At 43.5% G+C, this 16659-nt stretch overlaps 1 protein-coding gene across 1 annotated transcript in view; it reads left to right on the top strand.

Moving 5' to 3' along the window:
• The window catches only part of LOC139660220 (protein sidekick-2-like), a 243186-nt gene that overhangs the window by 188535 nt on the left and 37992 nt on the right, over window positions 1-16659 (top strand). The window contains 10 exon segments of the mRNA XM_071538305.1: window positions 5078-5161; window positions 5595-5789; window positions 8360-8476; window positions 8827-8994; window positions 9709-9811; window positions 12249-12425; window positions 13587-13612; window positions 13615-13710; window positions 14450-14597; window positions 16049-16189. Coding sequence (XP_071394406.1) covers window positions 5078-5161; window positions 5595-5789; window positions 8360-8476; window positions 8827-8994; window positions 9709-9811; window positions 12249-12425; window positions 13587-13612; window positions 13615-13710; window positions 14450-14597; window positions 16049-16189 — 1255 coding nt within the window.

Below are 16659 nucleotides of genomic sequence, written 5' to 3'. Positions count from 1 at the left end.
TGCCTTACAGTGTAGTGTGGCTGAACTATATGCACAATGTAGATGTCCAGAGATAAAATCATAGGCAGAGTTTGACTTTTGTTCTTGCGGGAGCAGAAAAAAAAAAGAAAAAAAAACAGACTATATCCTTGTTAGTTCCCAACTATGCTGCACCACACCACACATAATGCCAGAATAGATCTTCAGCTAAGCGGCGCTGCTCTGCGGCGACGCGTGCACATCGGGCTCTGACAAATCTAAATGTTACTCGTTTAATTGTTTTCTTTGCTGTGCGATCATCTACTAAACTGTTGATTTAATAAAACCACTAGTTAAGCTGCGAAAAACGGACTTTACAATGCTGTGGAAATGTGGATCTAGCCAAATCCTGCTGCTGTTGACAATCACCGCACTGCTCCTACACTACACCTGGAGTATCGGTCTCTGCGTCCTGAATGGAAAATGAGTTCTACAATATGACCGAGATCTACTCCTGTTACTCCGCAAATAGGCTGGAAACGGCTCAATCTACGACGATATCCCAGGGGACATTAAGAGACGTAAACGGGGTAAGAAAGGTGGTTTGAGGCAGCTCATCCGCACAAGAAAAACCCGGCCACTCGTGAAACAATAACAAATGACACGCTGTACATTGATGGTTTTGGCTGCCCTATCAGACTAGATCGGGATAGCCAGGCCACAGGTAAATCAGCTGGAGGGGGCGTGTGCATATACATCAATGAGAGGTGGTGCTCAAACTACGTCATTAGGGAATCCCTCTGCACAGAAGATGTGGAACCCCTAACCATGTCCACGAGACCCTACTACCTACCCAGATAGTTTGGCCAAATCTTTTTATCTGTAGTGTACATCCACCCTAAGGCAAACTACCCCAAAGCATCAGATATTATTCATGATCATATAGGTGTACTGGAAAACATATCACTTGATGCCCCCAAGTTAATTCTCAGGGATTTTAATGGGTGCTCACTGCAAAAAGTGCTCCCCCATTTCCAACAATATGTCACATGTCCAACTAGAAATGAAAAGACTCTTGACCTATGTTATGGTAACATCAGGGAGGCTTACAAGTCCTACGCTAAGCCTCCATTGAGAGAGTCTGATCACAATGCCATTTTACTCGTACTTACATATAAGCAAAAACTGAAGGCTAATAAACCAAAATTGAAAGTATACAAAGCATGGACTGATAAAACTCTTGAGGACCTCAGAGGCCGTTTTGAGTGCACTGAATGGCAACTCTTCTGTGACTCTAGTGCAAACCTGGATGAACTGAATGATGTGGTCACCAACTATATACACTTTTGTGTAGATACCAGATGTGTCATACCAGAGAAATGCAAGAAAGCCTACCCAAATGACAAACCCTGGGTCACCAGAGAATTCAAACAAGCTCTGTACCAAAAGAGAAAGGCTTTTGCAGAGGGAAACAGAGTCGGTGTGAGGGTTGCACAGAAAGAAATTAAAGAGATTACCCAAACATGTAAAGAGGAATACAAGAACAAAACAGAGAACAAATTTTGCGATGGAGACTTGCACAGGGCATGGCAAGGGGTAGCAACCATGATACATGGGGAAAAAGGGACTAGGACCAAGATTCACTGCGAGGACGACATGGCGTTTGCCAAAGAACTGAACAACTTCTTTTGCAGGTTCAACACGGTTAATCATGCACCTGAGTGCAACAGCCTGTGCCAAAACCTGGGCCTCAGTGACTCCATACCAGTCACGGAACGTGATGTGGTCTTGTCCTTCAAGAGAATCAACCCAAGGAAATCAGCCGGGCCAGATGGCCTGGGGGGCTCGGTCTTCAAGGAGTGCAGACACCAACTCTGCTTTATATTTAGAACTATATTTCAAATCTCTTTGGATCAGCATCACATCCCATCTGCATGGAAAACATCCTCCATAATACCTCTACCCAAGACCCCAAAACCAAGCTGAGCCAATGACTACAGACCAATCGCTCTGACCTCACTAATCATCAAAAGCCTAGAACGGATAATACTGTCACTCATGCTACAGGACATCAGATCCAAACTCAACCCACTACAGTTTGCGTACAAGGCATGGCGTGGCACTGAGGATGCCCTTCTCTATCTCCTCCACACTGTCTATACCCAACCAAAGACATTCACCCGTATAATGTTTGTGGATTTTTCATCAGCATTTAACACAGTCAAACCACACCTCATGCTACAGAAACGTATGGCCATAGGGGTCAACATCCACATCACCCGTTGGGTAAACTGCTTTCTTACTGGGCACATCCAGACGGTCAAAGTTAACACCACCCACTCTCCCCCTATCACTACTATCCCCAGTACTATTTACCCTATACACCAACCAATACAGAAGTAATTTCCCAAATTGCCATAACATAAAATTTGCAGATGACACAGCTATAGTATGGCTCATAACCAACCAAGACCTACTTCATGACTAACTACATGAACAAAATAAAACTATTCACTGCCTGGAGCAAAACCAACCATCTCATACTCAATACCAAAAAAACAAAGGAAATGATAATTGACTTCAGGAGCAGAAGGAGCATACTGGACCCGCTCCAAATTGACAACCACGACATCCACACCGTTGACAGCTACCGTTACCTTGGAACCATCATCGACTCAAAGCTCACCTGGAATATCAACACACAGACCATATACAGCAGAGGACAACAAAGACTACACCTTCTACGAAACCTACACAAATTCAATGTCATCAGTTCCACATTCAACCTCTTTTACCAAACCTTCATGGAAAACATTCTCACCTTTGGATTCCTCGCCTGGTTCAAGTCTTTAACACTCGTCAATAAAAACAAGATAACAAAAATCATTAATATCTCAAGCAAAATCTGCAGAATCAAATGCCGGGACATTACATCACTGTTCAAATCACGGGCAATACACAAGGCAAACCGGATCATAGAAGACACTACTCATCCACTCAAAAGCCAATATGAACTACTCCCATCAGGACGCAGGTTTCAGACCCCAATCCACAGGACAACAAGAACAAATAAAACATTCATCCCCACATCCATAGGACTAATCAACAACGGACTCTGATCACTGTTCCCCACTGTTCCCTATCCACCCCCCCCATTTCCATTGTATGTTTTGTGTCCTGTTATGACATTAATGTGATGTCCTGTTTGTCTTGTGATGATGTTTCTTTTCTTTTTGTTTGTCGTTTGCCACCGATGATTGTACAGAACAAATTTCCTAACGGACAAATAAATATTCATTCATTCATTCACTTGTAGCCAACAGATCATACACCCCAAATTAAAAAGGAGACAGCAACCAACGAATACATCCAAACCCAGGCTTGCATAATTCAATACTGTACGCTGCAAAGTAGCCTAATTGCGTGGTGGGAACATGGACCACTTGCCAGTAGACAGCGCATGAAAAAGTTATAATCAACCTCAAGATACATTCCATTCATACAACTGAACACACACACAAACTTAAAATAAACAGCCGTCTTACCTAATGCAGCAGTAAACGTCTCTTTTTCACTTATCACCAGGCAAATTCAGTCAGTCAGTCAGTCAGATGTCACTTAGTGAGATGTCGCTTCGTCAGATGGCCTCTAGAGGGCCATCTAATGCACAAAAGATGCAGTGTTTCCCATTGGCACAAAATCAAATGTTGGTATGTAGAGAAATGAATCTAAATCGATCTCTAATGTGTCTGATGTCACATCACGTCATGTCTGTCATGTGGAGATGCACAGACCAGCAGACCAGCAGCATTGTACTCAATCCACAGTCTCCCGGTGTGAAAACAAAAGTGAAACTTAACATTCCACAAGTTGCTCCAAACTCTCCTGTGTTAATAACAGGATTAGTAAACAGTATCCTGAAAACTCGTCTTCTGCTGCCCTACAAACTTTAACAGTCGGTAACGCTATTATCTTTTAGCTATTTTAGCTATTTAAGTAACTTTAGTGGAATTATTTACCCCATAACTGTGTTGCAGTGCTTCAGTGCATTGAATTGAATTGAACTGAATTTCACCATACTATGCATGTGCGAAACGGGAGCCCTGTCAGAGAAATTACATTTTATCCACCATCTCTGATAAAGTTGTTTTTTTACTAATTTAAAGACACATATGGATCTAACGCTCTGGCCACCCCGCAATCTCCGCCCATGGATAAAATAATGTGACATAGTCATACAGGCAAGTACTGTATGTCTTTTTCACAGTTTAAGGCATATATCAGCATGAAATAGGTGACATACGGATCAAATACTGTAGCATAGTGATAACGTGGGTGTAAAATTGTCAGCATTTAGCTTTGGAAGTTAGCAACAAAGAGCCAATGTACTATTCATATTGATATTATTAGTCTCACTATATAAATGTGGCCAAGTCACAGCAGTGAAGTCGTGAGGCAGTGAAGAGAGATTGTCATTGACTTAAAAGGGAAAAAAGCTAATGGCTGGCTTCAAGAAACTGTTTAATAGCATTGCTTCAGTCACTTTCATTCCATTCCACTGAAACGCTTTGATGTTTTCAAGGTTATGATGTGATTCAAAGCGCAGGGTGTGGTGAACTTTTCCCTTGATACAGCTGACTGAGTCATTGCTCTCCCCAGGGGTGAGAAGGATACATTCACAATATAAACCGTTACAGATTAGCAATTACCTGCTGAAAACTGCAATTAATCCACTAGATTAGTCAAAATCAGTGAGGTAATCTCATTACTTTCAGTCACTTTTTGATTACTTTGCCTTCAAAATCAATAAGTAAACAGATTGACGATTTACACACTGAAATTCAAATAGCCTTATCAGCCAATGTTAACCTCTACAGCCATTGTCAGCCATTGTTTTAAGATGCGTACCTCACAATAAAAAATAATTTGACCCTGTGTAATCAAGTTATCTTTTTTTTTTTTTTCCAAAAGCCTCTGTAATATGATTAGTTTTTTTTTTTTTTTTTTTACAATAGCTGCAACGGATTACAGCTACCAATTTTGCAATGAGATTACTGTAATCCTGCTTCTTATTTTTTCACCTTATCCTCCTGTCTTTCTCTTCCACTCTGCCCCTCAGAGCCGCCACAATTTGTGAAGGAACCAGAGAAACACATCACAGCTGAGATGGAGAAGGTGGTGGACATTCCCTGTCAGGCACGAGGTGAGGGGTGCATAAACGTGTATGTGTGTGTGTGTGTGTGTGTGTGTGGCAATCACTTGATATACATCATTTTACTCACATATTGAAGTAATGTTTGATAATGGTTTCAGAGAATGTCATGAAGAATAGTATACTTTCTTCATGCATTGCTGTAGTTAATTATAAAATATAAGGAAACTGTATATAGAAACTACAATTTACATGACCAATAACGCCCTTGTGCAAATTGCCCAGTGGATGATTAATTAATGAGGCTGATCGAATTATAATTGGAATGCATTTTCCAATTAACTTCAGTGAAGAATAATTTTTACTGCATATAATTTTTGAATTAATGTGATTGCACATTGAAAATGTAAAAAAAAGATCAATACATAAAATAAAAAGTGATATGTATGACTCTCACTCTCCATCGTCCCCTCTCTCTCTCCAGGAGTGCCCCAGCCAGACATTGTGTGGTACAAGGATGCGGTGCCCATCAGCCCAGTGAAGACACCCAGGTACCGGGTGCTGGTGGGAGGCAGTCTGCAGGTCAATGGCCTTCTGCCCGACGACACCGGCATGTTCCAGTGCTTCGCCAGGAACCTGGCAGGAGAAGTCCAGACCAACACCTACCTGGCTGTCACCAGTAAGTCCACCAGTCGTCGTTTTTTTTTAAAGGCATACGGAGTAGGATTTGCTGGTTGTGGCTTGTAAACAGAACATTCAAAGTTGACCCGTCCTCACTGGGGTTGCCAGCGAGGCGAAACGCTAAGCAGACAAGGCTTGCTCCAAAACAAGAGTGAACCTGGGGTTGGCATTCACCCATTGGCACCCATGAGGATGAAGAGGCATGTGGAGTTGGTCTGTTTTCTGTTGACAGGTAGGCGCCGGTTACCTTAGCTAGCTAGCTATCAGCTTTTCTACTACAACAAAGCTACGCTAACAACGGTAGCTAGCTGCCAGCTCACGACACACACTAGCTCTGACCAGAACTCCAGTTTGTATTAGAGTTCGGGATCGGCACCGTAGCCAGCGTGGCTTTTAGATAAAACAATTCAGCAGTGGTTTTGGTTGCAGGCGGACACACCCGATGCCAACAGTTTGCCGCCCAGAAATGTCCCGAACATCGAGAAATATGAAAATCCAGGCAGAAGGCAGGCAGACACAAACAGTCACAGACTACCATTGGGCCATAAGTAATGATTGAGTAGGATAATTTATGGATAAGTTTATGCTATTTCAAGGGGGAAAATCCTGCTCAGTACATGCCGTTAACTATGGTGCTATTGCCATGGCACCATACACAGTTAACTGAAGTCAGAGGGTGAGACTTCACTACACCTGTGCTCTTTCAAACCTTCACAGTTCATAGCTTTCTATATTCTAAAAATCACAGCTGTTCTTTGTTGAGCTGTATCTAATTAATGGAATGATCCAAGTTGTATAATTCTGAAAAGGTAATAGTACCTATGAATCTTCACACCTTAGCTGTGAATTTTCACACAGCTCCCACAGTCCTCTTCTCATATTCAGACTATACGTCGCTGCCATACAGAAATGGATTGTTGTTCAAACCTGGAAGCACAGGGAGAGAAGAAAAGGAACATTTTAGTGGTTTAAGACAAGTGGATTTCAATGGTCATCCATTTGTTTCTGGAAAAAAAAACAAAATATGGCAGTGGACAAGACAAAGATGTATTTATTGAAAAGAATACAGAAAAGTATTATTTCCGCTTACATCCTTTCCCCCCGTTTCTACTGTATGTATGCACAATGGGACTGTACAGGATGTTTTGTTTGCACTGATGTTAGGCAGGAAAGTGCCGAGAGAGAAGTGATTTGTATTTTTTTGTTGGGTAGGAAAGTGATATCAGTGTGAAAGTAGTGTGATAATAGTGTGATTATAGTGTTATAGTAGTGTGATAGCGTTGCATGAGCTGGAATTCAAAGCGACACACTGGTTTCAAGCAACACTTATATTCTCAACCTCTTTCTCAACATATTTATATATATATGAAGTTTTTCATTCCATAATGCTGTAAGTCATTGGGGAGGGGAAATTATTATTGTCATATTTATTATTTCATTTTTCAAAAATACAGATGATTGCATTCCCTCAGTGGAAAGATAACTAAGAACATATATGATGGTGGATGTCGCATTTTCGAATGAATCTCTGCACCCCCATATATCAGTCTATAATTGGGCCCATATTGATTGAGTTTACTCAATATTTACATAAAACAAGACCCACCCATACCGCAGTTGATAACCGAATCTAATCACCAAAATGATTGGAGGTTGGAGTGTTGTGAGCAATGCGAATGTGTCACTGCTGGGATATGAAAATCATGGGTAATTTTACTCGTACTGTGCATCTGTTTGGCAAGTTTTTGACATCTAATTTTCTTCACTCTGTCTCAATTTCTGCTGCCTTCACTCCGCACTGCACCGTGTTATCAGAATTCATGAAATTCTCTCTTGCTTCTCACCTCCACCCCTCCACCTCCCTTCCTCTCCCTTCCTCCCTCCCTTCCTCCCTATCTCTCCGTCTCTGACACTGCCTTCCCTCCTTCTCTCCGCACCTCCTAGATCCCATCTTATCGTCCCCCTATTCTCAACTCATTCATCTCTCTACCTCTCTTTTCTTCCCTGCTCCCCGTTTCCCGATATCAACGCTCCTCCTGTGCCAGACTCCTCTTTCTCCTCTTTCTCCTCTTTCTCTCCTCCTTTTCTTTTAGGAGTGATACGGTTTTCTGTCATCCTGTAAGGCTTTGATTTATTGCATATCACAAATAGGGGTTCTAGTTATCTGTTCCCTTCTCTTCTTGTCTCTGTCTGTCTCTCAGTCTCTAGCTCTTTCTCTCTATCTCTCTTTTTCTTTCTGTATATCTCTCCCTCTATATCTCTGTGGGCGCAAAGAATAGAGAGGCAGTAGAGAGCTGCGGCACAGAGGTGAGGGCTGTGTGTCAATCCTCAGAGAATTAGCGGGGCAAAGCATTGACTAAACACTGTGCTCCAGCAGGCTGATGCTGACCACAAATACGTTTGAAATGGAGTTCTGCTATAGATACGTTTGTTCTCTCACCTCTGTAACCCTCTTACCCTCTCTCTTACTGTACCTCTGTTGCGCTCTCTCTTTGTGTGTGCGCGTGAACGTACGTGAACGTACGTGTGTGTGTGTGTGTGTGTGTGTGTGTGTGTGTCTCCCCTCAGGCATCGCCCCGAATATCACAGCCGGACCCTCCGACAGCACTGTGATCGACGGCATGTCAGTCATCCTGCACTGTGAGACCTCCGGCGCTCCGAGACCAGCTATCACCTGGCAGAAAGGTCTCTCTTTTACACACACACACACACACATCTAGGGATTATGATGTGTGCCATCTATTATGCATGGTGCAATAGTTTACCATGGCTTAACACATAAAGCCTAACTACGTTCCTTTACCAGGATTTACCCCTCCTCCACACTGCAATTACAGTAGGTCTGCATCAGGCTTTTCATGTTAGTATCAGAATAGCAGATCAAGTAAACACTGTCTTTCATTTTTTTCCTCTATCTTTTCCCGCTATCTTCCTCTCTCCATGTTTCTTTTTTTTTGTCTCTCCACCTTTCCTCCCTCCCTCTCACTTTCTGTCTCTCTTATCTATTTTCCTCTCCCCACCCTCTGTCTTTAAAGGGGAGCGTGTGTTGGCCAGTGGTTCGGTCCAGCTGCCCAGGTTCACCCTGCTGGAGTCGGGCAGCCTGCTCATCTCCCCCTCGCACATCTCCGATGCCGGCACCTACACCTGCATGGCCAGTAACTCCCGAGGCATCGACGAGGCCGCGGCCGACCTGGTGGTGTGGGGTGAGTGGGACGGGTCAGGTGGAGCTGGCACATGTATGAACTTTGTTATGTGCTGCAAATGTCAAGGTGGTCCTTCACCTGTACGGACATGAATTCCACTGGATGGCTGTGTGGCAAAAAAATTACACATTACTTTTGTTAAAAGTAATGAATTACTTTACTTGCGTTCATTGGGCCAATAAAAATTGGAGACCAGCTCACAATACCAGCAGAAGTATCTAAATAATGACAGACACAACATCTTTATTTCAAGGTTTTTAGTAAAGGTAGAGCCTACAGCATGAATTTCTAGCTTTCCGAGTTGCATTTACCATTTTGTTGTCTCATTCATGTGAACTCTACTGGTAATTCCGATAGAGAAAGTGGAGGTGGAGTTATATCGAGAAGCTTGTTTGCTTAGCAGATTTTGAGAAACGAGGTCATGCCATGTAAAAATAAAGCCAAACTCACCTTTTACAGGCACAAAGGCCCTCTTTTGTGTGCAAGTTTTGAATAATCACCGAGGTGTTTTCTGTAAGAAGCCATCAAGGAAAAAAACACAAAACAGCAGCAAGTCATTTCAACTGAAATGAGTTTTTCCAAATGTGTTTCTTATGTTTTCTTTTTTTTTTCTGGCAGTATTCTCCTCAGGGAGGACATTTTCATGTCTGTTTTCTATTCTCCCTTTTGTTTTTGTGTTTCTCTCTCTCCTTCTGTCTCTCTCTCTCCCCCCAGCCCGCACCAGGATTACCACCCCTCCCCAGGACCAGAGTGTTATCAAAGGAACTAAGGCTGTTTTGACTTGTGGAGTCACGCATGACCCCAGTGTAACTGTCAGGTAAGACTCATTCACACGCACAACACCCAACAACACCCACATCCACACACCCACATCCACACACACACACACACACACACACACTCAACCATACACAGCAGCGTGCACTCACATACACAAACACATGGATACTAAATCTCTTTTGCACATCTGGACACATTTCTGTGGATTTGTTCTCCCATTTGGACTGAATGAAGATGTTGCATCTTTATTTATTACTTGCTGTTTTCTATACGCATGGTTTTTAACTATTTGTTGTTATTTATCTCATTATCTTCAGTACTCAGTATTTATTTTACTCTTATTTATATATTATTCTGCAGCTACGACACAGTTTCCCCACGGGAATCATTAAAGTTTCATCTACAAACACACGCACCCGCACCCACCCATGCACACACACACACACACACACACACAACAAACCCCCCCGCATCCACACACAAAGCTGCCTCCCCTACACGTGACCTACACATGCAGTCGGTACAAGGGCAACCACGTACGCTTGTTTAACACTTTTGTCAACCAGCACTAGTGTGTGTATGAATGCGTGCGTGGGTGTGTGTCGCTTCCAGAAAGCCTCTGTCACACACCTTCACCACAAAACTGCAGTCCAAGCCACACAACACGCTGTCCTCATGGCAGGAGTTTCATTGAACTGCATGCTTGTCAACAGCCGACATCAGTAGCAATCAATAGAGCGTTCTGTCCCTTTCTACTTAGATGAGAGGACTCGGTCTGACGATATGTTTGAGCCTCGCAGTTTTGATGAGTGCGAATCCGGTGTTTGATATGCAGGCGTCAGCTGCTGTGATAAGCACGCAGGCCGGCTCTGATGCCTGGCTTGAAGCGACAGAGGGGAGAAAGATGAAATACCTTGCTAATAGGAAGAGATTTTTCCAGGGTAGTGGTGGAGGGAAAACCCACCTAAACCTCAGTTTACGCACTGTTTTGATATCAGAAAGCGTTAACCCACCATTTAAAACATCTGTACACCATAGTACACATTCTAATATGTGGTATCGAAATTAAGTACGTTTAATGAAAGTAAGGTAAAGACCGTTAAACATAAATGAATACTATTCTGGAAATCTGGAAATAACTAATTCTTATGGTGATCACATTTTCATTTACTGCTACATTGCTGGAGTCATGTAAATGAGAGGAGAAACAGCAGAGAGATTTGTTAGATAAACATCTGCCGCACAAACATTCATGCACTCAGGCCATAAAGTAATGCTACTTTATGTGTTTGCGTATATGAGTGTCTGACATTGACATTGAGGAGAGAGTGAATCAGCATCATCAGTCTGCGGCTGCGTTAGCATGCGCGGAGTCGCCCAGCTCTTGGCCAAACTCCAGTTAAGGTCTTATTCAGGTTAAGCTGTTTATATTATCCTTTGATACCCTGCAATTGAGTCTCCGTGTTAACCATGAATAAAACAGTGAACAGAATATTCCTGTCCACCTGTGGTGTGCTGCCCACAGATAGACGGACTCTGTTTGCAGCCCCCGGCTACCCTATTTGACTGAGCAATATTTGGTTACTTCTAGTACAGGGAAAATAAATAATACTGTCAGTGGTAACTTTAATAATTAGCACTGCTGACTAAAATGGACCCATAATGCTGTGCAAGTTTCTGATGGTGAAAACCAAAATTAAGTGTCACTCATTTATGTATTGATAAATTCCTGTCACAATGTTTTAAACATTTTTTTTAAATTGATCATGTACAGTCATTATATTTTGTAATATATTTTTGACAATATATTGGCATGTATTGCCAAATATATGTGGAGTCTTTCCATGTATTCAAATGTTTTGTTAATATATTACATTATATTTTTTATATTAAATTATATTTCATATTATTATTTTTTTGTCATTATATGATTGTTCCCTAAAGGACAGTAACCCGCTTATAAACCAGGCATCTTAACCGGGTTTCGCATAATCAGAGTATGATAATGAATTTTATTTATAGAGCACCTTTCATGCAAGGACAGTAGCTCAAAGTGCTTTACTGGATCCCAAAAATAAACAACAAATAAAAAACACCGCTAATAGTAACACAGCATCTAGTCAATGTAATTGCATCTAGTGAGTATGAGCTTACTAATACTATTACTGTTATTCTAACAGTTATATGTTTACAAGCATCGACCCCAGATCAGGTTAACTGACAAGTCGGGTTAAGAAAGGAATTCTCTGTACATGTAAACATGCTGTAGCCAATGTGGCTCAGAAAAATAAATAACTAAATAAATAAACTGATAAAGTACACAACATGTCCAACACTGTCACTGATGGCATGGAATGAAGATGCATGGTGATAACGACATTGACAATGATGCTGGCAATGCTGGCGATGATGGGGGCAATATCGACAACAGGTCAGCTGATTGATGGTAATGACAGCCAGTGTTTGTGTTGCAGGCATGTGTGGGAGAAGGAGGGCTCCGTGATAAATGCCCAGTCCATCCCCCGCATGCGGCTGGACACAGACGGCACCCTGCACATCTCCCAGACCTGGTCGGGCGACATCGGGACGTACACGTGCAGGGTCACCTCCGTCGGCGGCAACGACTCCCGCAGCGCCCACCTCCGCGTCAGGTAAGACACCCCCCACCCCCCCCCCCCCACCCCCACCACCATCACCACCACCGCCGCAGCCGTCTCTACTTTTATCTCTCGCATGCTTTTATTTTTTTTCACCGGAAGGAACTGGTTCTTTGTAACAGCTAAAGACACACACGCACACACACACACACACACCCACGCACACTTGTGCACACACCCACACAAGACCCTGACGGACACACACACACACACTTCTCACCGCCCACCTTTCTCTGCCATTCCAGTCTGTCTCCAGCCTTTTTCTTATTGACACCTCTGACTCATTTTCACTTAAATGACACTTGTTCTTCCTCACCTCTCCTGTCCTCATCCTCCCCCGACACACTTCCAGCCCCAAGGGACCCCCCCCCCCCCCCCCCCCCCCATACACACACACACACACACACCTCCCTACCCCTACCCCCTCCACACCTCTCTCCCTCATTCCCTACCTGTCTATAATGCAACATACACACACACACACACATTCCTCTCTGCCGCTTTTGTCATCTCGAATCTTCTCTTTCTCCGTAACTCTGCCTGCGTCTTCTGTTGTACTTTGGCACAGAGTGAGTCACTGCAGCAGAAGCGAGAGTAAATTGAATATGAATGAGACATCTAACTTTCTGTTTGTCAGACTGACTGACTGATTGTCTGCATATTAGTCTCTTTCTTTGTCTGCCTATCTGTCTAAGTCTGGCTGGCTGGCTGCCTTTTGACCGAGTTACTGTCTATCTCTTCATTACTATACAGTTCATCTATCGATCTGTCTGTCTCTCTGCTTATCTGAATTTATGGTGGAATGAATTAATGATTCCCAGCTCTGGCTTCATTTATTCATGTCTTCTTCTGCGTCTTTGCTCCATATCTATCTCCTTAGCCCTTTCAATCCATTCCCCACTCTAGGTGATATCTGTCTCTTTCTGTTTGCCTGTCCGTACATCTTGACAAAAAACCATCTTACTATCTTGTCTCTCTGTATTTCGTCACCTATCTGATTTCTCTTTTAAAAACAAACACTTCACTTCAAATTCGTAGCGCAGACATTCGGTGAAAGGAGCAAACTGCTGAGTAACACTCCGCCCCCCCCACGGAGGGCTCGCTTTGATAGGAGGCCTTCTTTGTTTGTCTAAGTTGTCCCGTCCTTCCCTGCAGGCAGCTGCCCCATGCCCCGGAGAACCCAGCACATCAGAAAAGAGAGCCATCAACTTGACCTGGGCCAAGCCGTTTGATGGCAACAGTCCCCTCATACGCTACATCCTGGAGGTTTCCGAGAACAGTAAGTCACTCCCAGCCGAGCGACATCCAGTCACGGATCCGTCTATCGCGTCTCTCCCTGCCTTCCGTGCTTTATCTGCAGGTGCTCTTTTGCGTCTGTGTACACAACTTTCGCATCGATGCATTATTTATGACGAGTTGAGTTTGGGACCGAGTGAACCAGGCTCTTGGGATCAATATTGCTGCAATGAGTGAAAAAGAGAATTTAAGTTGGTTGTTTAGAAAGATTTTTTTTTCTTTCCAGGAGGCAGGCCTCTATGGTGTCTTGTTTTTTTCCCTAGGTGGAAAGGAAGGAAAATTTACAGCAAAGAATCTAGCCTCTAGAAGAAATAGGAGCACGATCAATTAAGAAAGCCCATTATTGCTTTTAATCTTAAGTTTGATACGTACTCTACCCTACACTCTACTACTTAACAATTTTCCAGTTAGCATTAATTTATTTTGAGGAGCGTGTTCTACTTAAGTTGCAGCTCTGCAGAACCCTTGGAGGCTTGTTGTGTGCAGGTCTTACTTTTCTATTTCGCCTCTCTCTTCCTCCCTAGCATGATTATTTGATGAGTTTGAATTTAAAAATCTTAAGGAAAATTGTTAGCAAAGTTGAACACTTTACTTGCAAAACTGACATTTTAAAGGATGTTAAAGTGTTTCTCAAGTCATGAGCGATGGACATGTAGCATTTTGGAGCCAGGAAGATATGTTTTAGAGTGAAACCCTTTCGGTCCGGATGTTCTTTCCTCTAGATGCTCCCTGGGCCATCCTGCTGGCCAACATCGAGCCTGAGTCCACGGCAGTGACGGTCAACGGCTTGATCCCCGCCCGCTCCTATCAGTTCCGCCTCTGTGCCGTTAATGATGTGGGCAAGGGACAGTTCAGCAAGGAGACCGACCGGTGAGCTGGATATCACACAATCTGGTCCTAGAATTTACCATCCACACCCCCCCCCCTATCCACACACTTTCCATTCCTGCCATCCCATATTAACACTATACCAGGTTTATTCGCCCCACTTAACCAAGTCATACAAAATTGTTTCAGCTTCTTTTTGTGGAGGAGTCTTTTTTTTTTTTTTTTCTATTTCATGGTCTTTTGCACCTGGTAAGGATGTGCATACACTACCTTCTAGCAATATTTAGACTCTCTTCCTCGGACCCAGGTTAATGAAAAAATATTACTTTTTTAATGTGTGGAGACAGACTCATGACCCATTTTACTGGTTTCAAATTCACCAGAAAAATTGGCCAATGAAACTGTGGTGCGCTGTTAGATAGTATAATTGGAAATAGGAAGGAGAAATGTTAGTATTGTGGAAAAAAAAGAATAATCTGGGCCAGAACTTTATGGTTACAAGTTAATAATACAGTTTGATAAGGCAATCTGTTTCCTAGACAACCAGTTTGACTGATCCCCTCACCCTAGGGTGTTCATCTTATGTGTGCTTATCAGTGAAGAGGGATATATGTGTAAGCCTAGCAAACACACACACGCACACACACACACACACACACACACCCATGCAGACGCACAGTCACACACACACACAACACTCCCTCTCATTCTGAAAGCTGAAAGAGGGATTTAGGTGTGAGGGGAGATCAGGTTTGGCCTCTCTGTGGCCTCACATAACTTACAGTACCTCCCTCCCTCCTCCTTCCCTCATCCCTCCCTCCGCCAGTCTGTCACGCTAGCTCACACTGCCAGCTCCCCTAGCCGGAGGAGAGCCACGGGGGGCTCCCGCCCGTGTGTGCAGGGGGCTGGCACCGAGCACTTTGTGACGCTGTTTGATCCTAAGTCGCAGCCATTGATCTCACTCCCATCGCTCATGTGCATCCTCTCCCCAGGCGCTCAGGGTTTTTTGTCAGGGTAAGCATATAGATTTTATGTGACTGAATTGATTTAGTATCCTATGACTTTCTCCGCTGTGGTATTAGCTCAGTCTGTCAGGGTGGGCACCAGAGACATAGCACTATATTAGAGAATAATGGCATTAAAGCAACTGTGTCGGTTTTTTAACAAAGGCGAAGAAACAGTTGCGAGAGAGAGAAAAAGAAAGGGAGAGCACACTGATATATGAACAGCACCTATTTCAGTTGAAACTATACTGTGGTACTCAACTTCAAATTGCTGTGCTTCATTTGAGCTATCTGTTGGATACAAACACTGAGCCCATTTCAAAGCTTCATATTTCTCCCTTGAAATAAACAAATCTCTGTGTTGACGATGACTGCAGGACAGGAAAAGTTCCTTTAGTCCCTTGTCTCAGTTCCCTCTCTCTACATATTTCTGTGTGTGTGTGTGTGTGTGTGTGTCTGTGTGTGTGTGTGTGTGTGTGTGTTCTGCAGTGTCTCTCTCCCTGAGGAGCCCCCCAGCGCTGCCCCTCAGAACGTCATTGCCAGCGGTCGAACCAACCAGTCCATCATGATCCAGTGGCAGCCTCCACCGGAGAGCCACCAGAACGGCATCCTCCGGGGCTACAGCGTCCGGTAAGAACCCCCGTCCGCCCGCCCCGCACACGCCCCGCACTGACCCCTGTCCACTGCTTACCATTTATTTTAACTGTTAACACAGAAGCTACACCGCAAACACTCCATTTTGTCCAGCATGAGGCTGACCTATGACCTGCTACACTCAAAACAGCTCTTGCGAGGGGAGAGTGTCAATGTCCAGGTTTTGTCTACAATGGGAAAGATAGAGGCGCATGTTTCACCCTTTGAGAATTAAATCTAGTCAAATGTTGACTCTGTGTAGATGCTCAGTGGCTGCAGAGTCGCTCTGCAAGGCGCTGTGTTTGCCCATTTATCATGGCTGTGTTTTTTTGTCTGCAGTTGTGATTGATTTTCTTTTTATTTACACACACCCCCCCACACACACACACCCCACCACCACCACTTAATTGACCTGCCTGGCTGAGGAAATATACAGAAATGTGAAGATAAATAAAAAAAGAAAATGC

The sequence above is a fragment of the Centroberyx affinis genome, unplaced genomic scaffold (assembly GCF_046629955.1).
Source record: "Centroberyx affinis isolate AG114_WGS23_722 - 3 ecotype Tasmania unplaced genomic scaffold, CSIRO-AGI_Caff_v1 ptg003252l_1, whole genome shotgun sequence".
Taxonomy (NCBI): domain Eukaryota; kingdom Metazoa; phylum Chordata; class Actinopteri; order Beryciformes; family Berycidae; genus Centroberyx; species Centroberyx affinis.
This window is presented reverse-complemented; position numbering and strand designations above follow the sequence as displayed.